Consider the following 27,070-nt stretch of genomic DNA (forward strand, 5'->3'; position numbering starts at 1 on the left):
CCTCAGAAGTACATCAATGGTCTTGTATTCGAGATCTCTTGACATGAATACTAACATTGCATTTGCCTTCTGAACTGCCGACTGAACCTACACATTAACTTTAAGGGAATCGTGAACAAGGACTTCCAAGACTTTTGTGCTTCTGATTTCCTAAGCATTTCCCCATTTAGAAAATAGTCTATGCCTAAATTCCTCCTTCCAAAGTGCATAACCTCACACTTTTCCACATTGCATTTTGTTTGCCACTTCATTGCCCACTCTCCTAGCTTGTTCAAATTCTTCTGCAGCCCCCTTGCTTCAATACTATCCGTCCCTCTATAGATCTTTGTATCATCTGCAAACTTAGCAACTGTGCCTTCAGTTCCTTCTTCCAGATCATTAATGTATATTGTGAAAAGTTGTGGTCCCAGCACAGACCCCTGAGGCACACCACTAGTCACCGGCTGCCATCCTGAAAAAGACACCTTTATCCCCACTCTCTGCCTTCTGCCAGAAGCCAATCCTCTATCCATGCCTGGATCTTACCCTTAACACCATGGGTTTTAACTTATTTAACAGTCTCCTATGCGGCACCTTGTCAAAGGCCTTCTGGAAATCGAAATAAATCACGTCCACTGGTTCTCCTTTGTCTAACTTCCTTGTTACCTCCTTAAAGAACTCTAACAGATTTGTCAGACACCACCTCCCTTTGACAAAGCCGTGCTGACTCAGTCCTATTTTACCATGCACTTCCAAGTACTTCACAATCTCATCTTTAATAACAGACTCTAAAATCTTACCAATGACCGAAGTCAGGCTAACCGGCCTATAATTTCCCGTCTTCTGCCTCTCTCCCTTCTTAAACAGCGGTGTTCCATTAGCCACTTTCCAGTCCTCTGGGACCCTTCCTGCCTCCAGTGATTCCTGAAAGATCATCACCAATGCCACCACAATTTTCTCAGCTATCTCTTTTAGGCTCCTGGGGTGTAGTCATAAGAACATAAGAACGAGGAGCAGGAGTAGGCCATCTGGCCCCTCGAGCCTGCTCCGCCATTCAATGAAATCATGGCTGATCTTTTGTGGACTCAGCTCCACTTTCCGGCCCGAACACCATAACCCTTAATCCCTTTATTCGTCAAAAAACTATCTATCTTTATCTTAAAAACATTTAATGAAGGAGCCTCTACTGCTTCACTGGGCAAGGAATTCCATAGATTCACAACCCTTTGGGTGAAGAAGTTCCTCCTAAACTCAGTCCTAAATCTACTTCCCCTTATTTTGAGGCTATGCCCCCTAGTTCTGCTTTCATCCGCCAGTGGAAACAACCTGCCCGCATCTATCCTATCTATTCTCTTCATAATTTTATATGTTTCTATAAGATCCCCCCTCATCCTTCTAAATTCCAACGAGTACAGTCTCAGTCTACTCAACCTCTCCTCGTAATCCAACCCCTTCAGCTCTGGGATGAACCTAGTGAATCTCCTCTGCACACCCTCCAGTGCCAGTACGTCTTTCTCAAGGAGACCAAAACTGAACACAATGCTGCAGGTGTGGCCTCACTAACACCTTATACAATTGCAGCATAACCTCCCTAGTCTTAAACTCCATCCCTCTAGCAATGAAGGACAAAATTCCATTTGCCTTCTTAATCACCTGTTGCACCTGTAAACCAACTTTTTGCGACTCATGCACTAGCACACTCAGGTCTCTGTGCACAGCAACATGTTTTAATATTTTGTCATTTAAATAATAATCCCTTTTGCTGTTACTCCTACCAAAATGATTAACCTCACATTTGTCAACATTGTATTCCATCTGCCAGACCCTAGCCCATTCACTTAGCCTATCCAAATCCATCTGCAGACTTCCAGTATCCTCTGCACTTTTTGCTTTACCCTTCATCTCAGTGTCGTCTGCAAACTTGGACACATTGCACTTGGTCCCCAACTCCAAATCATGTATGTAAATTGTGAACAATTGTAGGCCCAACACTGATCCCTGAGGGACACCACTAGCTACTGATTGCCAACCAGAGAAACACCCATTAATCCCCACTCTTTGCTTTCTATTAATTAACCAATCCTCTATCCATGCTACTACTTTCCCCTTAATGCCATGCATCTTTATCTTATGCAGCAACCTTTTGTGTGGCACCTTGTCAAAGGCTTTCTGGAAATCCAGATATACCACATCCATTGGCTCCCCGTTATCTACCGCACTGGTAATGTCCTCAAAAAATTCCACTAAATTAGTTAGGCACGAACTGTCCTTTATGAACCCATGCTGCGTGTGCCCAATGGGGCAATTTCCATCCAGATACCGCGCTATTTCTTCCTTGATGATAGATTCCAGCATCTTCCCTACTACCGAAGTTAAGCTCACTGGCCTATAATTACCCACTTTCTGCCTACCTCCTTTTTTAAACAGTAGTGTCCATCTGGTCCAGGTGACATATCCACCTTCAGACCTTTCAGTTTCCCCAGAACCTTCTCCTTAATAATGGTAACTGGACTTACCTCTGCCCCCTGGTTCTCCTGGAGCTCTGGCATCCCACTGGTGTCTTCCACCGTGAAGACTGACGCAAAGTAACCATTCAGTTCGTCTGCCGTTTCTTTGTTTCCTATTATTACTTCTCCAGCCACATTTTCCAGTGGTCCAATGTCCATTTTTGCCTCTCTCTCTTACCTTTTATATATTGAAAAAAACTCTTCCTATCTTCTTTTATATTACTAGCTAGCTTGCACTCATACTTCATCTTCTCCCCCCTTATTTCCTTTTTAGTTGTCCTCTGCTTACTTTTAAAGGCTTCCCAATCCTTTGGCTTCCCACTAATCCTCACCACTTTGTATGCTTTTTCTTTAGCTTTTATGCTGTCCTTGACATCCCTCGTCAGCCATGGATGCCTTGTCCTCCCCTTAGCATGTTTCCTCCTCCTTGGGATGAATTTCTGTTGTGCCTCCCTAATAACCCCAAAAACCCCTGCCATTGTTGTTCCACTGTCTTCCCTGCTAGTCTCCTTTTCCAATCAACTCCGGCCAGCTCCTCCCTCATGTCTTTGTAGTTACCCTTATTTTAATTGTAATTCCATCACATCTGATTGCAGCTTCTCCCTCTCAAACTGCAAGGTAAATATCATATTGTGGTCACTGCTCCCTAAGGGTTCCTTCATCTTAAGTTCCCGAATCAAGTCTGCCTCATTACACATCACCAAATCCAGAATTGCCTGTTCCCTAGTAGGATCTATCACAAGCTGCTCCAAAAAACCATCTCTTAGACATTCCACAAATTCCTTTTCTTGGGATCCACGACCAACCTGATTTTCCCAGTCCACCTGCATATTGAAGTGCCCCATGGTTATTGTAATATTGCTTTTTTTACATGCCTTTTCTATCTCTTGATTTATTTTCTATCCCACATTCTGACTACCGCTAGGGGGCCTGTACATAACTCCCATCAGGGTCTTTTTACCTTTGCGATTCCTCAACTCTACCTGTAGAGATTCTATGCCTTCTGATGCTATATCGCTCCTTGCTATCGATTTAACTTGATTCCTTACTAACAATGCAACCATTCACTTAGCCTATCCAAATCCATCTGCAGACTTCCAGTATCCTCTGCACTTTTTGCTTTACCATTCATCTCAGTGTCGTCTGCAAACTTGGACACATTGCACTTGGTCCCCAACTCCAAATCATGTATGTAAATTGTGAACAATTGTGGGCCCAACACTGATCCCTGAGGGACACCACTAGCTACTGATTGCCAACCAGAGAAACACCCATTAATCCCCACTCTTTGCTTTCTATTAATTAACTAATCCTCTATCCATGCTACTACTTTCCCCTTAATGCCATGCATCTTTATCTTATGCAGCAACCTTTTGTGTGGCACCTTGTCAAAGGCTTTCTGAAAATCCAGATATACCACATCCATTGGCTCCCCGTTATCTACCGCACTGGTAATATCCTCAACAAATTCCACTAAATTAGTTAGGCACGAACTGTCCTTTATGAACCCATGCTGCGTCTGCCCAATGGGGCAATTTCCATCCAGATTCCGCGCTATTTCTTCCTTGATGATAGATTCCAGCATCTTCCCTACTACGGAAGTTAAGCTCACTGGCCTATAATTACCCACTTTCTGCCTACCTCCTTTTTTAAACAGTAGTGTCCATCTGGTCCAGGTGACATATCCACCTTCAGACCTTTCAGTTTCCCCAGAACCTTCTCCTTAATAATGGTAACTGGACTTACCTCTGGACGCCCCCTTTGCCCATCTGCCCATCCTTTCAATAGGACATATATCCTTGGATATTTAGATCCCAGCCCTGATCCCCTTGCAACCACGTCTCTGTGATGTGTTATGGGCCAGTGTTTAGAGAACCCCAAAGTGTATCATGGAGTTCACCTGACCCACAACTTTTAATAGATTGTGGTATGGGGAGCACACGGCCCACTCCACAGGTGTGGTACAGCAGAAATGGAAAAGTATTTTTAAAGCAAAACAATGTTTATTCTATGAACTCAAGTTAACCTTTTTAAAACATACAGTGAACATCTTAGCAACCATTAATTCAAATACAACTCCCAAAGAATAGAGCACTAAGTAATCCTTTAAGCTTTTCTTTTAACATCCATAAGACTTAAAACACCTTTTACCAGAAGCACATTAGGTTTACATTTACTACTGAGAACATTTAGAATTCTGAATTCACCAAATGATCAAGAGATAGTCTTTTGATGGCAGAGAGAACAGCAGTACACCTGCTTGGTCTGGCTTCAGCTCCAACACTGAAAACAAAACCAAAACACAACCTGCAGCAAACAGCCTAAAACAAAAGTAAAAAACTGACAGACAGCCCAGCTCCACCCACACGCTGACATCACTGATAAACACCCATTTCTTAAAGGTACATTTCTTCATCACGCATTTCTTAAAGGTACTCTCACATGACAGATACCCACAGCATCATACCGGCCAATTTCAATGTGCGCAACAATCTCATTTACCTTGTTCTGTGTACTGCGCGCATTTAGGTACAACGCCCTCAATCCTGCATTGACTACCTCCCTTTTCACACTCTCCTCAGTCACTGTACCCTGTACTGTGGCCCTTTTTGATTTTTGCACACACATGTCACCAGCTACAAAACCCCCATAACACCTGTGCCCCAAAGTCTCAATATGTCCCTTCTGTAGCCCCAAGGATAAAGTGGGCCATAATTGTCAGTGGCACCAGAAAATGGGACGGGGGCATCTCAAATATTTGAGTCCACACGCACTCTGAGGAAAGGGTCCTGCAATGTGTGGGGGGAGGTTGAGGAGCGGGCAGTGGTTGGAATGGAGTTCAGCATACGCCGCCAAACAAGTGAGTGAGTCATCCCTCTCCCACAGACCAATCCTTCTCAAGATCACACCCTATGTCTTTTTGTCTTGCAGGCTGCCAATCAAATGAGGCTGGGCCGTCAGGGTTCGCAGTCCCCATCCAGACCCTCCGAACAACCCGGAACACAACTCCGGGGAAGACACTGACGTCTTGGCACGGCTTTCACCTGCAACGTCTACCATCGTGGAAATTATCAATTCAGTGAGTAATGCTAGTGATCAGGCTTCTGGGTCACCCTCTGGCGAGCACCACACACATGCTGCACCACATCAGGTGGAGGCAGAAACGTATGAGGGAGCGGACATTCAGAGGGCTGCCTGATCCCAGGGAACAACTGTCCCCAGTTAGATGTTGCACTACTGGAAAAGATGATCCCATTACTAGTGCAGATGCAGAAGCAGAGTCAGAATTTATGGCGGGGGGGTGGGGGGGCGGCAGTCAGCAACATTTCGGCACCTGCAAGTACAGCTGGAGGAAACCACTCACTTTCAGGCACAGGAGACGGTGCCGACAATACATGGCACCCAGGCCAACACTGAAAGGGTGACGGCCGCAGTGGAAGGCCTGGGGAAAATCAGAGCCATGTGTCTGGACATTCAAAGGCTTGGGGTGCACTGTGCTGTCCATGGCTGAGGTGCAGGACAGGAGAGCCCAGTCATAGACAGACATGTCCGGAGCTCGGCCTATTCACAAAGGCTCATGGCCGAAGACATCGAGAACATGTTTACACCCTCACAGTGAGGTGGCAAGGCATGGGAGCAACAATGCCAGCCCACCTTGTATGACAGTATCCACAGTGAATGAGCACTAACCATTCTCCATCTCCCGCAACGATCCCCCACGCCCCAGACCCGAAAATATCTCGGCCCGTGAGCTTGAATCACCAGCACACATGCTGTCTGCCAGCTCGTCGAAGGACAGGCACCGATGGTATATGCGTGGCCTTCGCACCTCCGTCTTGACCTGACGGATGCCCAGCATGTGAGCCTCAATGGCTGGCCCCTGCTATTCTGGGGAAGGCTCCTCTCATGCAGGCTCTTCCCTGGGCTGGCCCTGGTACTCCCGCACCATGCATCTGTGATGGCAGCAGCGACCAGGTAGATAGCTAGCATTGCTAGTCGTAGTCCAAATTCCGTGGGCGGGTTTCTCTGATTGCTGACACCGAAAGAGATAAACGCGATTGGGCGTGGAATAGTTTCCGACGCCAAAATCGGGGCGGGTGTCGATTTGACGTCAAATCCCAATTCCATGTCACCTCAACAGCGGCGTCAATGCGTACTGGAACACACGTACAGTAAATACCATTTGCATATCATTAGCGGGCCCAACCCAGTATTCCATGGGGCTTCCGCGATTCTACTCCTCCAATGAGCCGAGTTTCCCGACAACATGGTTCACCTGTGCTTTCAAAAATCCTGAAAGCACTGGCCGGGCTGGGGGGGCCCTGCCAGGGCCGGGGTAGGGGTGGAGGGAACCGGAGGAACAGGCCGAGCAGCCGGGATGACCCCCCACAGGACTGGTGCGGTGCCCAGGCACAGATCGCCATTACTGCGGCTATCTTGCTGCACAGCCACTGACCACCCACCTTGGCCCCTGGTTCTGCAGAGTGACACCGGCTGTATGGGTGCCCCCACCCTCTGCCGCAACCCCACCCACCACATTTCTCCCCCCCCCCACCCCGGTCTGCCAGCCACCGGCGGCCCACCCAGGCCAACACCCACAGTAGCCCTACGGGGGCTGGTGCATACCCCTGGCGAAGGCAGTGCCAGCCGACAGTACCCCTTGCATCAGGGATGGGTGCCAGGGCCAGTGACCGCCAGGTTTTCGACCACCAACAGGGCCAGTTGTGGGGATGAGTGTGCGGTGTCCACGGTGCCAACTGGAGAACTGGGGCCACCATGTAGCCTGGTGGTCCTGGTTGGGCACGGGGCTTTGCACCATGCTAACATGTCGGCTTTTCACCCCCTGTAGACAATGGATATTGGAATTCAATCAGCAATGGTGGACTTCCTGCTAGTCGCCGCAGCCGGGGGATGTCCTGTGGCTGTACGAGCGGGCGCTGCTCGAGGAGGGGATGAAAGCTGCAGTAGCAGAGCGTGCAGCAGCGGAGCGTGCCGCAGACAGACAGATGGCAGCTGCCTAGGTTGGAGAAGCAGTTGCCCAACATGCCGAGGAGGAGGAGGTGCCAAGGAGGCACTGCAGGAGGACTCGTGTGCACATGCACTGCCTGTCATTCGAGGGCCTGATGGCTGAACAGGGAGACAGTGCAACATATCTGCCAGATGAAGGCACACCTGGCACCGAGGTTGTGTGGGGAAGGACACCCTCCCGGTGGCATTAAGGTGATGCTCGCCCTGAACCATTTTGCCATGAGTCCTTCCAGGCGCCGAGTGTGGACCTGTCCGGGATCTCACAGATCTTAGTGCACAGGTGTATCAGCACCATCACAGAGGCCCTGTTTGCCCAGGCGGGTCAATACATCCACTTTAATGTAGATGGAGCCCACTAGGATGCCCGGGCAGCAGGGTTCGCTGTTATCGCTGGGATGCCCTGGGTCCAGGGGGTAATTGACGGGATGCATGTCCCCCTTTGAGCACCTGCAGATGACAGGCCGCTCTACATAAACTGAAAGGGGTTTCACTCGATGAATGTGCAGCTGATATGTGACCATCAGATGCTCATCATGCATGTCTGCACCCGATATCCGAGCAGTGTGCATAACGCCTTCATCCTGGCACACTGGACGATTCCTGACATGTTTGAGATGCACTGCCCTGGCTGGGGGTTTGGCTTCTGGGCGACAGGGGTTGTCCTCTGTGGTCGTGGCTGATGATACCTATCTGGAGGCCACAGACCTATGCGGCGACAGGCTGCAAAGATGTCTGTCCATGCAGCAACCAGGTCTGTGATTGAGCGCTGCTTCGGCTTCCTGAAGATGCGGTTCAGGTGCCTTGGCCGTTCTGGAGGGTCCCTCCAGTATGATGCTGGGAGGGTTGCATTGTGGCGGGGCCTGCAGCGTCCTCCAGAACATGGGCAGCAGAGGGGTGATGTGCTGGAGAAGGAGGAGGAACGCCAGTCCTTGTCCGACGAGGAGGATGCGGAGGATGGCACGGGTGGGCAGGACACGGAGCCAGGCAAGCACGGGAGGCCACAAGATGTGTGCGCCAGGGCCAACTTAACTGGTGCCTAATTTCCTGGCCTTACGGGCCCTAACGTTACATTCAGGTGGTTCCCCAGATGGTACAGCAGGAGTGGCGGTGGCCTACTGTGAATTCTGCCCTGCGACCTGGGTCCCCGTTGGCGGCCGTCCTCTGGGGCGACCAGGCCTGGATGGGCTCAGCTGCTGCTCGGGTGTCCTGGGTGGTGTGGTGTCACTCCGTTCTGCCCACCAGCTGCAGCAGGCGGGGGGCGGGGGGGGGCTGTCCGAGGTGCTGCAGTGTTTTGGCACCTCCCCTACGGGAGTCACCTGCATGGGCATCATCACCTCCTCCTTCGGGGTGCCCAATGGCCCCCGGGCTACTCCATGGGACGGGGGTGTGAGCGTAGCCATCCCCTGAGGCTCCCCGTCACCTGCGGCTGCCGTCATGGAGGCCCGCTCTGGTCTCAACCAGGTTCTGCATGCTCGCAGCCTTGGAGCACAGGCAGCGGACCATCGACGACTGGGACTGCGGTACATCACCCATTGGTTGTGCCACCACCTTCTGGGTTTGTGTCACATCAGCCAGTGACTGAGCCATCTCCCTCTGGGACTGGGCCACCTTCCTCTGCTTCTGTGCCACGTCAGCCAGCGCCTGGGCAATTTTGCTGACATTCCCAGCCATGGCCTACTGTGACTGGGCCATGCTCAGGAGCGCGAATGCGATTTCCAGGTGGTTCTGGGACATGGTCGCCTGTTAGACGGCAACCCTATCCTGGGCCTCAGCCAGTGCCTGCACAGAATGCTCTAGGCCTTGGCAATGCTGATCCATAGCTGAAACTGTCGCCCCCAATGCCTCCACCGCGGATGCCACCCATGTGGTGTTGCCCTGGGCGGCACGCATGGTCGGCGCCACCTCCTCTCCTGCTGCACGCGGTTAGACTTCTCCAACTGCACCTGCAGGTACTGGATGCTTGCCGACAACCCCTCATGTAGTCCCTGGCTCTGTGATTGCATCTCCACTTAAATGGGACTGTCTGTTTCAGGAGCTCAAGACCCGTCTGGACGGCAGCTAGTTCCTCGGGTCGGCCTGCCCTCCAACCATCCTCTCCCTCGGGTGTTCCCACCTCCACCTGCTGTACCGCATCAGCTGTGTGGTGAGCACCAGATAGTGTCCCAGGAGCCTCTTCACTAACATGCCCAACCCGGGGTGAGTGTCTCTGGGATGATGGAGGGTGTTGGAGACAGCTGTGACGGAAAATCACTGTCATCCTCCGACCCGAGCTTCGGGGTCTCCTGAATCTCGGACAAAGGACTGGTGTCCGAGCTGCTTTCAGCGTGGTGCCCGGCTCATGGGGAGGGCTCCGGCTGTGGCATTGGCTGGGGGTGGGGGTCGGCAGATGGACCCTCCCCAAATCCAGCACGTCCTGTAAGGTACAAGACAAGATGCACGATTAGACCGTGGGCCAATAGGGAATGGGGGCGAACATGTCAGTGACGGTGAGGGGTGGTGGTGTGAGGCTGATGTGGGGTGAGGGTGGTGTTGAGGTGAAGGTGGTGTGGGGGTGAGGGTGGTGTTGGGGCAGGGGGGTTGAGACATGTTTCTCGGCGGACCGCAAGCGGTCTCACGTCCTCGCCCACGGCTGAGCTCCACCTCACCAACCTCCGAGCCGTCGACCACATCCAGGGCCCTCTGCTCAGCCATGGTGAGGGGCTGCAGGTCCACTGGTCCCCCTCCTGTCTTCTCCCGCTTCCGGCGGTTATGCGCGACCTTCTCCTGGGGGGGTGGGAAAAAACAGAAAATGACAGTGTTAGACAGTCCGACTCATGCAGCCCAGGGGGTGAGTGGCTGGTGGCCTCAGTGGCCAGGGAACCCGGCCATGGCAGCCGGTATGGGTAACCGCCGGATTCGGGGTGTAGGGTTACAGGTGTGTGGGACGGCGGTTGGTGCCAGGGGCACAGTGCTGCCTGCTCACCCAGGTCGCCCTGAGGAGGTTGTGCAGTTTCTTCCGTCACTACTGCGCGGTCTGGACTATGTTGTCCACAGCGCTGACCGCCTCTGCCACTTGCCCCCAAGCACGATGAATGGCGGCTGACAGCCTCCTTCCAGGTCCGGGGTAAAGGGTCAGCCTCTCCTCCAACGCGTCCAGGAGTGTCTCCAGCTCGGCATCGGTGAAACGGGGTGCCGCTCTCTTTGCTACCATCTTATCGGCTGGGATGGTGTGTGTGGGGAGTATGTACATGCGGCTGCAGCTTGTCAGCCTCCTGAGTGTCAATCGCAGAACCAGTGAATCCAGCACCGTTTCTCATTGGAATCGATTGTGTTCCTCGTTGCGCTGGTGCTAGCCCCTTAACAGTAGCAGAATCGTTCCAGGTGTGGCGACAGTTTTGTTGTCGGGAAAGTCCACAAATTATGTGTTGGCATCAACACTTAGTCTCAGAAATGGAGAATCCAAGGCGGCATGTGTTGAAACTGGTTGTATGGTGGAGATATTCATACTCTGCAAGCATGCGGCTCTAAGCTAAGAGACTGGTGTGCGGGCAGGTCCTACAGATGGGGGTGAGTGAGGCATGTGTGTGTTTGCTGGGACCTTAGCTGCATTGTGATGTGGAGCTTGGGTTCTACACTCAGGTTGCGACAGGGAGCTGGTCACCTTTCCTGGCCGGGGACGGGATGGATGGGATCAGGGGCGTGGTGGACAAGCAGGGCTTGGAGACAGTTCATGATCCTCAGGGGTGGGCTAGCTGATAGTATCACTGGTGAGGCTTTTACTCTGAGAGAGGCTGTGTGCCAGGGAGGGTTCCAGCGGCAACGGTACTTGTGTCCTTTGTTTGGGGTGAGCTCTGCCATTCCCTTGCTTCCTCTGCAGTGGGATTTGTGCTTTGAAGGAATGCACTGATGAGTGCCAAGACCTGATGGGCTGGCGTTTGAGCATGGCCACACCCATTCCCTTCATGATAATGCTGAGATACTAGGGTATCCAGATGGGTGTGCTGGATAGGTATGACCAGTAGCCGTCAGAGCATTTGCAGGCTTCTTTGAGCTGTCAGCAGTCTCAACAGCCAGGAGCTTGCAAGTTGCAGCTAGGCGGTGGGTTTAAATTAATTTATGCAGCAATGTGCAGCCAGGGCACCCCAATCCTAAAAGGGACACCCCGAGTCCAGACACTTGCCACCAAGTCATTCCCTGCTCTGCCCTGAGGTCCAAATTTACACCCCAAAGCAAACCTTAAAGGTTTCAATGGTTTGGTTACCTCTTTGATCCCCCTTAACGGCCATAGCCCCTGGGCCCCGCTTGTAAATACTGTGGTGATGTGCATCAATGTAAATTCATGTAGGCTAGCTAGACACTAGAGGGAGCACCAGAAACATCACACACACACTCAACCAATAGATCAGTTAGATAGGACACGACCAATGGACATTCACGATACACACAGAGGTGACACCACCACAGGAGGGCATTACACCAACCCATATCCAAAGAACACCACACACATGATCTGCCTCTTTCCAGTGGAGACAGTCAGTGAGTAGAGACACAGGGTTGATTCAATATTACACTCACCAAGTGGATTGCAGCAACTGGTTAGTCAGTCTGGGTAGCTATAGTAGGATTAGCAGTAGTGCCGAACCCGAGTAATAGAAGTGTCAATAGTTTAATAAACGTGTTGAAGTTGTCTCCACGTCTGAACCTTCCTTTGTCAAGTGCACCACAAGGAAGCCGCTTATGTTACACCAAGAACATAACAAATTAAATACTTGCCCCAAATTACGCCTGCGTGATTCCTGGCTGAGAGGGGTGGAGCATATTGGGGGTCTGGGGGGGATGGAGAATTGGGTTTCCAGCCGGTTAATCAGATTTAAATTCAAGCAAATTGCGGATTTGCAAGTTGCTGCCAGCACGGGGAGCTCACTGCTGCCAATGATGGGAAATCGGAGCATCGCAATGGGTTTGGCGCCCGGTGCCAATCCCGTTTCTCGGGCGATGCTTCATTCTCTGCCGAATTGCAAATCCACCCCAATATTTAGAGTCCAATAGGACATCTTTTCACTGGCTTTCATAATTAAAGGCACATAGAGAGTGCGGATCATGGTAATTGTTCTAAATGGCAGGAGGTGATTAGTGGTACCCAAGGATCTGTGCTGGGACCTCAATTATTCACATTATTCATTAATGATTTGGATGATGGCATAGAAAGTGATACATACAAATTTGCTGATGATACAAAGTTAAGTAGCATTGTAGACAGCCCAAATGATAGCATAAAATTGCAAGGAGATATTGACAGACTAGGTGAATGGACAAAATTGTGGCAGGAGGAATTCTATGTAAGCAAGTGTGAAGTTATCAATTCTGGACCAAAAAAGGACAGAGCAGAGTACTTCTTAAATAGAAAGAAGTTAGGTACAGTGGATGTCCAAAGAGACTTGGGGGTTTAGATCCTTAAAATGCCACAAACAAGTGCAGAAAATAATCAAAAGGGTTAATTGAATTGATCAAAAGGGTGAATTTCATTTATATCTAGAGGATTTGAGTATAAAGAAATAGAAGATAGTGCTGCAGCTATACAAAATCCTGGTTAGACCCCCACTTGGATCACTGTGAGCAGTTCTTTCACCTCACCTTAGGAAGGATATTTTGGCCTTGGAGGGAGTCCAACGTAGGTTTATAAAGATAATATCTGGGCTTCAGGGGTTAAGTTATGAGGAGAGAGATTACACAGATTTGGATGTTTTTTTGCAAGAATTTTGAAGTTTAAGGGGTGATCTGATCGAAGTATTCGATATATTAAGAGGAAAAGACACGGTAGATAGGATAATCTATTTCCACTGGTTGGAGATTCTAAAACTAGGGGGCATAGTCTAAAACTTAGGGCTAGACTGTTCAGGAGAAATGTTAGGAAGCACGGGCTGGATTCTCCGTGGGATAACGGCAAAATCACGAAACGCGATCGGCCAGAGAATCTGCTCCGACGCCAAAATCGGACCTGACGCCAGTTTCGTGCCGAATTGGCATTCTCCGGACCCCTGAAATCGATGGAATCGTGGTACCTGCCGCGTGGCCCGGAGGTACACTATGCATCTCATTATTGGTCCTGATGACCGATTCTCCGGGGCCTCAGCGATTCTGGGCCTCGGATGGGTCGGTTTCCCGACAGCGTGTTTCCAATGTGCTATAAAAAATTATCCTGAGGAAGGAGCAGCGCTCCGAAAGCTAGTGACATCGAAACAAACCTGTTGGACTTTAACCTGGTGTTGTAAGACTTCGTACTATAAAAAATTGTGAACCTGGCGTGCTGGCTGAGGCGGCTGCGAGAGGAGGTTGGAGGTGGCGTGGAGTAACTGCGGGCCCCCGGATCGGACACCGGCCGTGCTTTCTCCGGGAGGAGGGGGGCGCTGCCAGGGCCTTGGGAGGGGAGCGGAAGGGGAGGGAAAAGGCCGAGCAGCCGGGGAACCCCCGACAGGATAGGGGCAGTGCCCACGCACAGAACGCCATTACGGTGGCCACCTTGCTGGCCTCCCAGCCCGGCCCCTGGGTGGACGCAGAGAAAGTGGCAGTATGGGTCGATGGGAGCATCCCCTTCCCGGCCACCCCATTCAACCAGCGACACCCACCAGGGAACCACCCAGGGCCACACCCACGGCAACCCCCAGTGAAGGCAGTGCCATCAAACGGTGGCCCTCGCAGCAGGGATGGGCGCCAGGACCAGGGGCACTGACAGGACCGGAGTGGGGGGCATGTGTGGCTGAGGCGCATGGTGACAACTGGGGCCACTGTGCAGCCCATGCTACCTGGTTGTGCATGGGTGTATGCGCCTTGATGACATGCTTTCCTCTCACCCCCTGAGATAATTATGGAATTCGGTCATCGACCCGCGATGTTCACCGCCTCGGTGTCGGCCGCTGCCCTTCATGCAGCCTGTGACAGAGTGAGCGGGGATGGCTCAGAGAGGAGACGGAGGCTGCAGCAGAGGAATGCGCTGCAGAGGGGCAGGTGGCAGCCGCTCAGGCTGGGGGGCTGGCCGCCCAACAGGGCAAGGAGGAGGAGATTGTGCCAAAGAGGCGCCGGATAAGGCCACGCGTCTACTGCGACCGCATGTCGTTTGAGGACCTCCCAGACCGGGCATGCAGGAGGAAACTGAGGATGAGCAGGGAGACAGTGAGACACACCTGCCACATTATGGCACACCTGTCACCACATGGGAATGGGGGAGGACACCCGCACACGGTGGCCATCAAGGTGACGGTGGCGTTGAACTTCTACGTGACGGGATCTTTCCAGTTGCCGAGTGGGGATCTATTCAGATTCTCCCAGACATCGGGGCACAGGTGCATCCATGCCGTTACGGACACCCTGTATGCCCTTGCGGACCGGTACATCCAGTACCCAGTGGACAGCGCCCACCAGGATGCCCGGGCAGCGGGGTTCGCTTCCGTCGCCGGGATGCCCTGGGTCCAGGGGGTAATCGATGGGGTGCATGTCGCCCAACGGCCACCGGCAGATAACAGGCTGCTGTTCACGAACAGGAAGGGGTATCACTCCAGGAAGGTTCAGGTGGTCTGTGACCACCAAATGTGGGTGGTGGGTCCTGCACGTCTGCGCCCGATACCCGGGCAGTGTACATGACTCATTCATATTGGCATAATCTGTGATCCCAACATGTTCGAGGGGCACCCCCACCCCCCCGGCTGCGGGGCTGGTTGCTGGGCGACAGGGGTTACCCGTTGCAGTCGTGGCTCATGGCGCCTATACGGAGGCCATAGACCGACGCGGAGCACCTCTACAATGATGCCCATTGTGCGACCAGGGGTGTTGTTGAGAAGTGCGTCGGGGTCCTGAAAATGCATTTCAGGTGCCTAGACCGCCCTGGAGGGGCCCTCCAGTATGAGGCTAGGACGGTCAGCTGCCTCGTGGTGGTCTGCTGCGTCCTCCACAATATAGCCCAGCAGAGGGGCGATGTGCTGGAGGAGGATGAGGAGCAAGGGCAGGTCCCGTCAGATGAGGAGGATGAGGACAATGAGTGGGACATGGGGGCTGGCCAGGCATGGGAGGCCTCACTAAGCTATTGGCAGGGCCAGCGAGCACTGGACACATTAATCTAGGGGGAGGGGGGTTGCTAGGCAGGGGCACAGACACCACACTATCACACCCCTTCACCACCGAATACCCTCACCTCCCACACCACCGACCATACTCACCTCCCACACCACCAAACCACCTGCATGCACACTCCCCTTCATTATATATACCTGCGGCACTACGAGCCGAGGGCACTGGGTTGGCAGTGACAGCGGGTATGGTCCATGGGTTGGAGGATGATGACAGCCCGCTCTGCGATGAGCTCCATGCTCAACATCATTAGACAATGTCTGACTCATGCCCACAGTAGCACCTTCCACCTGGGTGATCCCTGCATGCGACCTGGCCAGTCCATCGTACGATCCTGTTGAATAGCTGGGAAGGGGGTGATGGGGATGGTTGGGAGAGGGGTGAACTTCACTGTCCACCCATTGGGCCTCACTCATCCACCACCCCTCACTCCCAGTGGCATCACTGACCGCCCCACCCCCATACCCATCAGATTGAGCACCAAAGCTGGTTTTAACGGTGTGAACATGTGTTTATTCTGAACAATTATATACAGGCTGTGCCCTAGATCCTGTATCTAGGTTGTGCCCTCCACCCATGCCAATTTAACTGGTGTCTAACTTTCTTGCCTTGCGGGTCCTACCACTACACCTTTGTGGTTCCCCGGCCGGTACAGCAGGAGTGGAGGCAGCCTGTTGTGACTCCTGCCCTGTGATGAGGGTCCCCGTTGGCGCATGTCTTTGGGGCGGCCCAGCCTGGATGGGCCCGGCTGCTCATCAGGTGTCCCGGGTGACGTGGTACAGCCCTGTTCGGCCCGCTTCCCACCAGATGCACCAGGGAAAGGAGGAGGTGGGGGAGTGCGTTGTGCTAGGGTATTCCGGCACCTTCCCTGCGGGAGTCACTGGCACGGGCCCCATTACCTCCTCCCTCGGGGTGCCCGATGGCCCCTGGGCTTCACCATGGGGTTGTGAGTGGATCCATTCCTCGAGGCTTCCCCACCACCTGGCGCTGCCAGTCCTGGATGCCCACTCTGGTATCGACAAGGGTCTGAACATTCGCGGCCATGGAGCACAGGGAGTGGCTCATCTCCATCTGGGACTGCAACACTTCACTCTGCGACTATGCCACCACCCTGAGGGTCTGTGCCACATCAGCCAGTGAGCGGGCCGCATCCCTCTGGATCTGTGCGGCGCCGGCCAGTGCCTGGGCAATGCCGCCGATGTTCTCAGCAATGGCCTGCTGTGACTGGGCCACACTGAGGAGCGCCACTGCAATCTCCAGGTGGCTATGGCACATGGCTGCCTGTGAGAGGGCAGCCCTGTCCTGGGCTTCGGCCCCCGCCTGCACAGAATGCCCCAGGCCTCTCACACGCTGACCCATATCCGACACCGTCATCCCCATTGCTTCCACCGCGGACGCCCGCCGTGCGGTGTCGGCCTGGGTGGTAAGCATGACTGGCACCACCCCCTGCTCCTCAGTTCGGATGGACTCCTCCACTTGCCCCTGCAGGTGCAGGAAGCCGGCCGTCATCTCCTCCTCTAGTCCATCGGTCTTTGCCTGCTCCTGCACTATGGGTGGGAGTGGATGTTCCAGGAGCCTGGGACCCATCTGGGCAGCAGCTAGTTCCTTGGGACGGATTGCCCTCCGACTGTCCGGCCACTCAGCTGCTGTTACCTTGCTGTTCCGGGCCGACTGTGTGGTGCGCACCAGTGAGTGTCCCAGGAGCCTCTTCACTAATTTGCCCATCTGAGGTGATAGTCTCTGAGATGGTGGACAGTGTTGGAGACAACTGTGACGGAAAGTCTGTATCCTCTTCTGACCCAAACTCCGGGTATCCTGGGTCTCGGGCAGAGGGCTGGTGTTCCGACTGCTCTCCCCATCGGTGCTCGGCTGTCTGGGGGGCATCGGCTCTGGCACTGGCTGGGGGCAGAGGCCCCGGATTGGCCGGGCCCATCCCCAGCTGGTCCTGTAAGACACAAGATGGCATGTATGGTTAGACAGCAGGACTGGGGTGAGTCATTATGTGGTGGGGTGTGGGGTGAGAGAGGTTGGGGTGGGCACATATTTGTCATGAGGACCCGGAACCAGGCAGGGGTTCTCACGTCGTCGCGTACTGCCGACCTCTACGTTGGCGACCTCCCTCTCCTCCGGGCTGCCATCTGCTCTGCCATGGTTAGGGACCGCAGGTCTGGTGGTCCCCCTCCGGTCTTCTCCTACTCACGGCGGTTGTGCGCGGCCTTGTCCTGCCTTGGGGGGGGGGGGGGGGGGGGCAGAGGGTTGGTGTTCCGGCTGCTCTTAGATATCTTAGAAATCTTAGATAGATTTTTGTTAAGCAAAGTTATTATGGGCTATGGCCAAAGGTAGGAATATGTAGTTCGGCCACAGATCAGCCATGATCTCATGAAGTGCCGGACAGGCTGGAAGGGTTGAGTGGCCTACTCCTGTTCCTATATACAAAAAACAGATACGATGTGCAACAATTGGTGAATCCACAGACACCATTTCAGCAAACAACAGTGGACATCTTCAAAAGTGCAAATTTGCAGAATTTAGGGCATTGAATCTTGGTGGATGGAATAGAAATAGTGGCAAGAATCACAGAGTTCATGATCTGAATTAGATTGAAATAGTACATCAGTGCCATTTGTGCTTATCAGACCATAAGACATAGGAGCATCAAGTCTGCTCCGCCATTCAATAATGGCTGATATTTTTCTCATCCCCATTCTCCTGCCTTCGCCCCATAACCCCTGATCCCCTTATTGATCAAAAACCCATCTATCTCTGTTTTAAAGACACTCAGTGATTAGGCCTCCACAGCCTTCTGCGGCAAAGAGTTCCACAGGTTCATCGCCCTCTGGCAGAAGAAATTCCTCCTCATCTGTTTTAAAGGATCATCCCGTTAGTCTGACATGGTGTCCTCTGCTTCTAGTTTTTCCTACAAGTGGAAACATTCTCTCCACATCCACTCTATCCAGGCTGCGTAGTATCCTGTAAGTTTCAATAAGACCCCCCTCATCCTTCCAAATTCCAACGAGTACAGACCTGGAATCCTCAATCGTTCCTCATACGACAAGCTCTTCATTTTTCATTCCAAGGATCATTCTTGTGAACCTCCTCTGGACCCTTTCCAAGGCCAGCACATCCTTCCTTAGATACGGAGCTCAAAACTGCTCACAATACTCCAAATGGGGTCTGACCAGAGCCTTATACAGCCTCAGAAGTACATCCCTGGTCTTGTATTCTAATCCTCTCGACATGAATGCTAACATTGCATTTGCCTTCCTAACTGCCGACTGAACCTGCACGTTAACCTTAAGAGAATTGTGACCAAGGACTCCCAAGTCCCTTTGTGCTTCTGATTTCCTAAGCATTTTCCCATTTAGAAAATAGTCTATGCTTCCATTTTTCCTTCCAAAGTGCTTAACCTCACACTTTTTCACATTGTATTCCATCTACCACTTCTTTGCCCACACTCCTAGCCTGTCCAAGTCCTTCTGAAGCCCGCCTGCTTCCTCAATACTACCTGCCCCTCTACAGATCTTTGTATCTACAGCGCCGGAGGAGAGAGCCGGGAGATTTAAAAAGCGCGGGAGGAGAGAGCCGGGACAGCGAAAACAGCGCCGGAGGAGAGAGCCGGGAGATTTAAAAAGCGCGGGAGGAGAGAGCCGGGAGAGTGCTGGGAGAGGTGAGTGCACAAAAGGTGTGGCAGGAGTGCCTTTAGTCATGGAGTGCTGATTGGAACAGAGTGCATCTGAGTTTAGGTGAGTGCCTGAGTGCTGATTGGAACAGAGTGCATCTGAGTTTAGGTGAGTGACTGAGTTTGGGTGAGTGGCGAGAGAGGGCTGTGTTTTTGTTGGTGTTCGGGTTTATCCTTGAGGTTCTATAAAGAATTTTTTTTTTTTTTTAAATGTAAATTAAAATTAACTAATTAGTTGAATATGGTTGGGCAGGTGATGTGCTGTTGCTGTATGATGATGGAACTGGTGGATCCCATTGAGACAGTCAGTGACCACATCTGCAGCAAGTGTTGGCTGCTCGAGGAACTTCGGCTCAGAATTGATGAGCTGGAGACCGAGCTGCACACACTGCGGCACATCAGGGAGGGGGAACATTACCTGGACACTTTGTTTCAGGAGGCAGTCACACCCGGTAGAATAAGTTCTGTTAATTCGGACAGTGGTCAGGGACAGAGTGGTGTGACTGCAAGGGAGGCAGGTAGGGGGATCCTGAGTTGAGGAGCCTCAGCCCTTGACATTGTCCAACAGGTATGAGGTACTTGCTCCCTGTGTGGATGAGGAAGAGGGCTGTAGGGAGGATGCGTTGACTGACCACTGCACCGTGGTACAGGAAGCCATTCAAGAGGGGGGAGCAAAAAGACAAGTGGTAGTTGTAGGGGATTCTATAATTAGGGGGATTGATGGCATCCTTTGTAAGCCAAATCGGGAGTCCCGCATGGTATGTTGCCTGCCCGGTGCCAGGGTGAGGGGCATCTCTGATCGGCTTGAAAGGATTTTGGAGAGGGAGGGGGAGGATCCAGTTGTTGTGGTCCACGTTGGGACTAACAACATAGGTAAGACTAGGAAAGAGGACCTGTTTGGGGATTATCAAACACGAGGGACTAAATTAAACAACAGGTCCTCCAGGGTTATAATCTCTGGATTACTACCCGAGCCACGTGCCAATTGGCATAGGGTTGAGAAAATTAGAGAAGTTAACACGTGGCTAAAAGAGTGGTGCGGGAAAGAGGGATTCCATTTCATGGGGCATTGGCATCAGTACTGGGGCAGGAGGGACCTGTACCGTTGGGACGGTCTTCACCTGAACCATTCTGGGACCAGTGTTCTAGCGAATAGGATAAATAGGTTGGTCACAAGGACTTTAAACTAGCAAGGTGGGGGGAAGGGAAGTGTAAAGCTATGGACAGTATAATGGTTAATGGAGATCAAGGCAGCAGGTTACATGACAGGTCATTATGTAGAGATATGGGTTCAAAGACAAGGAAAATTAGGAGAAAGGGCAAGAGGAAAAATAAATTGCAAAAAGTTACTGATCAAGGTGTTAGGATTCATAACAAAGACATAAAAAACAGCATAAGTGTACTTTACCTGAATGCTCTTAGTATACGAAATAAGGTAAATGAGTTGATGGCGCAAATCATCGTGAATGACTATGATTTAGTGGCCATTACTGAAACATGGTTAAAAGATAGTCACGACTGGGAGTTGAATATCCAAGGGTATCGGACTATACGAAAGGATAGAATGGACGGTAAGGGCGGTGGTGTAGCTTTGTTGTTTAAGGATGGCATCCGGGCAATAGTAAGGGATGATATTGGTGCTATGGAGGACAAGGTTGAATCAATTTGGGTGGAAAGCAGGAATAGTAAGGCAAAAAGGTCACTGATAGGAGTAGTCTATCGGCCACCAAATAGTAACAGGATGGTAGGGCAGGCAATAAGCAAAGAAATAACGGATACATGTAGAAATGGTACAGCGGTTATCATGGGAGATTTTAATCTGCATATCGATTGGTTTAACCAGGTTGGTAAAGGCAGCCTTGAGGAGGAGTTTATAGAATGTGCCCGGGGTAATTTCCTGGAACAGTATGTAATGGAACCTACAAGGGAACAAGCGGTCCTAGATCTGGTCCTGTGTAATGAGGCAGGATTGATTAATGATCTCATAGTTCGGGATCCTCTTGGAAGGAGCGACCACAATATGGTGGAATTTAAAATACAGTTGGAGAATGACAAGGTAAAATCAAATACTAGTGTTTTGTGCTTAAACAAAGGCGATTACAATGGGATGAGAGAAGAACTAGCTAAGGTAGACTGGGAGCAAAGACTTCTTGGTGAAGCAGTTGAGGAACAGTGGAGAACCTTCCGAGCGATCTTTCACAGTGTTCAGAAAAGGTTCACACCGACAAAAAAAGAAAGACGGTAGAAAGGGGAAAAATCGACCGTGGATATCTAAGGAGGTGAGGGAGAGTATCAAATTGAAGGAAAAAACATACAAAGTGGCAAAAATGAGTGGGAGACTAGAGGACTGGGAAGTCTTTAGGGGACAACAGGAAGCTACTAAAAAAGCCATAAAGAAGAGTAAGGTAGACTATGAAAGTAAACTGGCTCAGAACATAAAAGCAGATAGTAAAAGCTTCTACAAATATATAAGACAAAAAAGAGTGGCTAAGGTAAATATTGGCCCTTTGGAAGATGAGAAGGGAGATTTAATAATAGGAGACGGGGAAATGGCTGAGGAGCTGAACAGGTTTTTTGGGTCAGTCTTCACAGTGGAGGACGCAAATAACATGCCAGTGACTGATGGAAATAAAGATATAATAGGTGAGGACCTTGAGATGATTGTAATCACTAAGGAGGCAGTATTGGGCAAGCTAATGGGGCTAAAGGTAGACAAGTCTCCTGGTGATGGGATGCATCCCAGAGTGTTAAAAGAGATGGCTAGGGAAATTGTAAACGCACTGGTGATAATTTATCAAAATTCACTAGACTCTGGGGTGGTCCCAGAGGATTGGAAAGTAGCAAACGTGACACCACTGTTTAAAAAAGGAGGTCGGCAGAAAGCGGGTAATTATAGGCCGGTAAGCTTAACTTCGGTTGTAGGGAAAATGCTGGAATCTATTATTAAGGAGGAAATAGCGGGGCACCTGGAGGGAAATTGTCCCATTGGGCAGACGCAGCATGGGTTCACAAAGGGTAGGTCGTGTCTGACTAATTTGGTAGAATTTTTTGAGGCCGTTACCAGTGCAGTAGATAACGGGGAGTCAATGGATGTGGTATATCTGGATTTCCAGAAAGCTTTTGACAAGGTGCCACACAAAAGGTTGCTGCATAAACTAAAGATGCATGGCATTGAGGGTAAAGTGGTAGCATGGGTAGAGGATTGGTTAACTAACAGAAAGCAGAGAGTGGGAATAAATGGGTGTTTCTCTGGTTGGCAACCTGTAACTAGTGGGGTCCCTCAAAGATCAGTGTTGGGCCCGCAGTTGTTCACAATTTACATAGACGATTTGGAGTTGGGGACCAAGTGCAATGTGTCAAAGTTTGCAGACGACACTAAGATGAGCGGTAAAACAAAAAGTGCAGAGGATACCGGAAGTCTGCAGAAGGATTTGGATAGGTTAGGTGAATGGGCTAGGGTCTGGCAGATGGAATTCAATGTTGCCAAGTGTGAGGCTATCCATTTTGGGAGGAATAACAACAGAATGGATTATTATTTAAACGGTAAGATGTTAAAACATGCTGCTGTGCAGAGGGACCTGGATGTGCTGGTGCACGAGTCGCAAAACGTTGGTGTGCAGGTGCAACAGGTGATTAAGAAGGCTAATCGAGTTTTGTCTTTCATTGCTAGAGGGATGGAGTTCAAGACTAGTGAGGTTATGCTGCAATTATATAAGGTGTTGGTGAGGCTGCATCTGGAGTATTGTATTCAGTTTTGGTCTCCTTTCCTGAGAAAGGACATATTGGCACTGGAGGGAGTGCAGAGGAGATTCACTAGGTTGATCCCAGAGTTGAGGGGATTAGATTATGACGCGAGGTTGAGTAGACTGGGACTGTACTCATTGGAGTTTAGAAGGATGCGGGGGGATCTTATTGAGACATATAAAATTATGAAGGGAATAGATAGGATAGATGCGGGCAGGTTGTTTCCACTGGTCGGGGAAAGCAGAACTAGGGGGCATAGCCTCAAAATAAGGGGAGGTAGATTTAGGACGGAGTGTAGGAGGAACTTCTTCACCCAAAGGGTTGTGAATCTCTGGAATTCCTTGCCCAGTGAAGCAGTTGAGGCTCCTTCTTTAAACGTTTTAAGAAAAAGATAGATGCCTTTCTAAAGAATAAAGGGATTCGGGGATATGGTGTACGGGCCGGAGAGTGGAGCTGAGTCCACAAAGATCAGCCATGATCTCATTAAATGGCGGAGCAGGCTCGAGGGGCCAGATGGCCTACTCCTGTTCCTAATTCTTATGTTCTTATGTATCATCTGCAAACTTAGCAACCGTGCCTTCAGTTCCTTCCTCCAGATCATTAATGTATATTGTGAAATATTGTGGTCCCAGCACCGACACCTGAGGCACACCACTAATCACCAGCTGCCAACCTGAAAAAGACCCCTTTAACCCCACTCTCTGCCTGTCAGCCAGCCAATCCTCTATCCATGCCAGGATCCTACCCTGAACACCACTGTCTCTTAATTTATTTGACAGTCTCCTATGCGGCACCTTGTCAAAGGCCTTCTGGAAATCTGAATAAATAAAGTCCACTGGTTCTCCTTTGTCTAACTTCCTTGTTACTTCCTCAAAGAACTGTAACAGATTTGTCAGACATGACCTCCCTTGACAAAGCCATGCTGACTCAGTCCTATTTTACCATGCACTTTCGAGTACTCCGCAATCTCATCTTTAATAATGGATTCTAAAATCTTACCAATGACAGAAGTCAGGCTAACCGGCCTATAATTTCCCGTCTTCTGCCTCCCTCCGTTCTTAATTAGGGACTGCATTTTATGGCGCTCGTCAGTACCTGCCTCCCCAACTAAAAAATCAGGTGGGGACCTACCCACAAGCTTGATGACTTCTGCAGCAATTTAATGCTGGGAGCACCATTTATTGCCATAAGGTGTGACTCTCTCTGGAAGAAGTCCTGCATTAGAGGATTCAAGAGGTCAAAGGGAAGAATTAAAGAGGGCGGGAGGGAAGAATTAAAGAGGGCTGCTCCCAATGGTCACAGGGCTCCAATGGTCCCCCACACCTTTACTGACCCAAGTTTATGTTAGTAAAGCTGCCAATTCTTCCTACATGGCATGGGCCTCCTCGAGCCATGGATAAAAAGGAGCCTCAATCAGCCCAAGGACAGGCAAACCACTTGGCACTCCCCTAACCACCCCCGCCCCACAATCACCACCTCCTTTAAAACTTTAGACACGTCATGGGCAGGTGGCAGAAAGGTCACTTGCTAGATTTTACGTGCTACCCCTCACCTACAGACACATCAGTGAAAGAGCGTAAAATCCAGCCCTAAGTGTGCATGATGTGCCATATTCTTTCTTTGCAGATAGAGGGCAATCCAGTGATCTACCTTCCCTATTGAAATAGCACCACACAACTGAGCATAAGCTATCTCAACTCCACTTGAAAGCATAACCAACACAGTTAACAGACAATTAAACTTGTAGGCATTGATGGGAATGTTGAAGCACAGGGCGAATTGCTTACCACCTGGAAAAAAGGATAGCACTGATAGTAGATCATAGAATTTACAGTGCAGAAAGGTGGGATTCAGAGGTGAATGAGGGGTTGGGAGGGAGTTGAGGGGGGAGGGGGATGGAGGGAGGGTTGGGGGTTGCATGGGTAGTTGGGAGTGGATGCTCGCATGGGAGGTGGGGTGGGGGTCGTCGGTGTCTACTCACTTGTGCTGCCCAGTAGAGGTCATTGACCTTTTTCCGGCACTACAGGCCAGGTCACACTCCCGGTACTCACAGCCGCCGCCACCTGGTGCCAGGTAGCATTGGCTGCCCTATGACTGACCCTCCGGGACCCACGGGGGAACAGGTTATCTCTCCTGGCCTCCACTGCGTCTAGCAGCTGCCCCAGATCTGCATCCCCGAATCTTGGGGCCGATCCCCTGATGCCAATGTTGCGAGCTGGCTGGGATTGGCTGAGTAAGTGCTGCTTGACCTTGTTTGCGGGTGGCTGGCGAGTATAATGCCGACGAATCAGCTGAAGAGCCATCATATGCGAGAAGCCCGTGAGGCCTTGTTAAGTGGACCGAGAGCCGGAAGCGTGCAGCAATTCCGGCTCGCTACAACACTTAGAAACCTTTCCGGAGAATCTTTCCGGAGAGTCGCACCCTAAAGTGCTAATGCTGGGGCAGGATTCGTGGACTTCGACAACAGCAAAACTGGCACTGCACTTGGACCGACTGAGAGACCGTTAAGGGGCTAACACCTGCGCCACGTGGAAAACAATCGATTCCAATGAGAAACGGTGCGGGTTTCGCCGAGTCTGTGATTGACACGCGGGAGGCTGACAAGCTGCAGACGCACATAGAATTTACAGTGCAGAAGGAGGCCATTCAGCCCATCGAGTCTGCACCGGCTCTTGGAAAGAGCACCCTACCCAAGGTCAACACCTCCACCCTATCCCCATAACCCAGTAACCCCACCCAACACCAAGGGCAATTTTGGACACTAAGGGCAATTTATCATGGCCAATCCACCTAACCTGCACATCTTTGGACTATGGGAGGAAACCGGAGCACCCTGAGGAAACCCACGCAAACACGGGGAGGATGTGCAGACTCCGCACAGACAGTGACCCAAGCCGGAATCGAACCTGGGACCCAGGAGCTGTGAAGCAATTGTGCTATCCACAATGCTACCGTGCTGCCCTACACATTACATTCCCCGCACACACTCATCACAGCCAACAAGATGGCACTGGTTGTGCTGAAGCGCGCCCATCCCGCAGATGGGTTGGCTGGGGTCAGAGGGCACCTAGGGTGGTGCCCTGGAGGGTACATCCATACAACCTGTGGTCTAAGTTCACAGTAGGCAGTCAGCGGCTTGTGCAGCTGCATGGGATCCTTGCAGTTCGTGGCAATGGTGCTCTGAGCCTGTCCACCCTGACCCTACAGCCCACCTCCTGGCCACTTCCCGCTAATCCTCCCGGCCCTGGCAGAAGCCCCCTGCCAGAGGCATGACAGTTAGCAAACTATGGCGATTCTGAACAATTTCCGTAACCCCTCTCTCTCCCTCAGCAGCCACGGCGCCTGTTTCACAATTTTTAAAAGCACAAGTGAACCTCACTATCGAGAATTTGCCCCAGTGGAGGCGGAGCATCACGGAGGCCCCAGAGATTACAGGGTCTGGCCTGGTACTGATATGCCAAGGATGGTTACCATAAGTGCGGAGTGGAACGCATTGACGCCGCTGTCGAGGCACCAAAGAATTGTGACTTACTGTGAAACTGGCGCCCGCCGCGATTTTGGCATAAAGTCCAATTCTCCGTCCAATCACATTTCCCGATTCTGCAATCAGCCGTCGGAGAATCCCGCCCACCATCTCTTGTCCTCACTATTTTGTTAAGGTCCTGATAAGAGCAGAAGTATTCTTAAAAACAAAAATGTTCCTACCTGAAGACGCATATTTATAGAAAAACTGCCAGCAGCAGGATTCATACAAGTGATGTATTGGCAATTATGAATCTCTTTCAGAGATAACTTTTGTCTGTCATACCTAATGATGAAAACAATGAGTCAATCAACTTGTAACATTTTAAAGAAGATTTTTCCTACATTTTCCTCTTAACTGTTTATTACTTTGCTTTTAGTGTCCTTTATTTTGTATTTACTATTTAGGTTTTTTCCAACGTCTTGCAGTTAACATGACAGATTCATCAAACATTCTGGTGACATTTAGCATGAATTCTACACTTTACAGAAATTGGAAAACAGCTGTTAA

General features: G+C 51.0%; 1 protein-coding gene across 1 annotated transcript in view; it reads right to left on the reverse strand.

Moving 5' to 3' along the window:
* dnah9l (dynein, axonemal, heavy polypeptide 9 like) overlaps nt 1–27,070 on the reverse strand; it is a 1,249,478-nt gene that overhangs the window by 535,816 nt on the left and 686,592 nt on the right. The window contains exon 46 of the mRNA XM_072476205.1: nt 26,743–26,845. Coding sequence (XP_072332306.1) covers nt 26,743–26,845 — 103 coding nt within the window. The remainder of the gene's footprint in view (nt 1–26,742; nt 26,846–27,070) is intronic.

Source organism: Scyliorhinus torazame, chromosome 2, assembly GCF_047496885.1.
Source record: "Scyliorhinus torazame isolate Kashiwa2021f chromosome 2, sScyTor2.1, whole genome shotgun sequence".
NCBI classification, from domain to species: domain Eukaryota; kingdom Metazoa; phylum Chordata; class Chondrichthyes; order Carcharhiniformes; family Scyliorhinidae; genus Scyliorhinus; species Scyliorhinus torazame.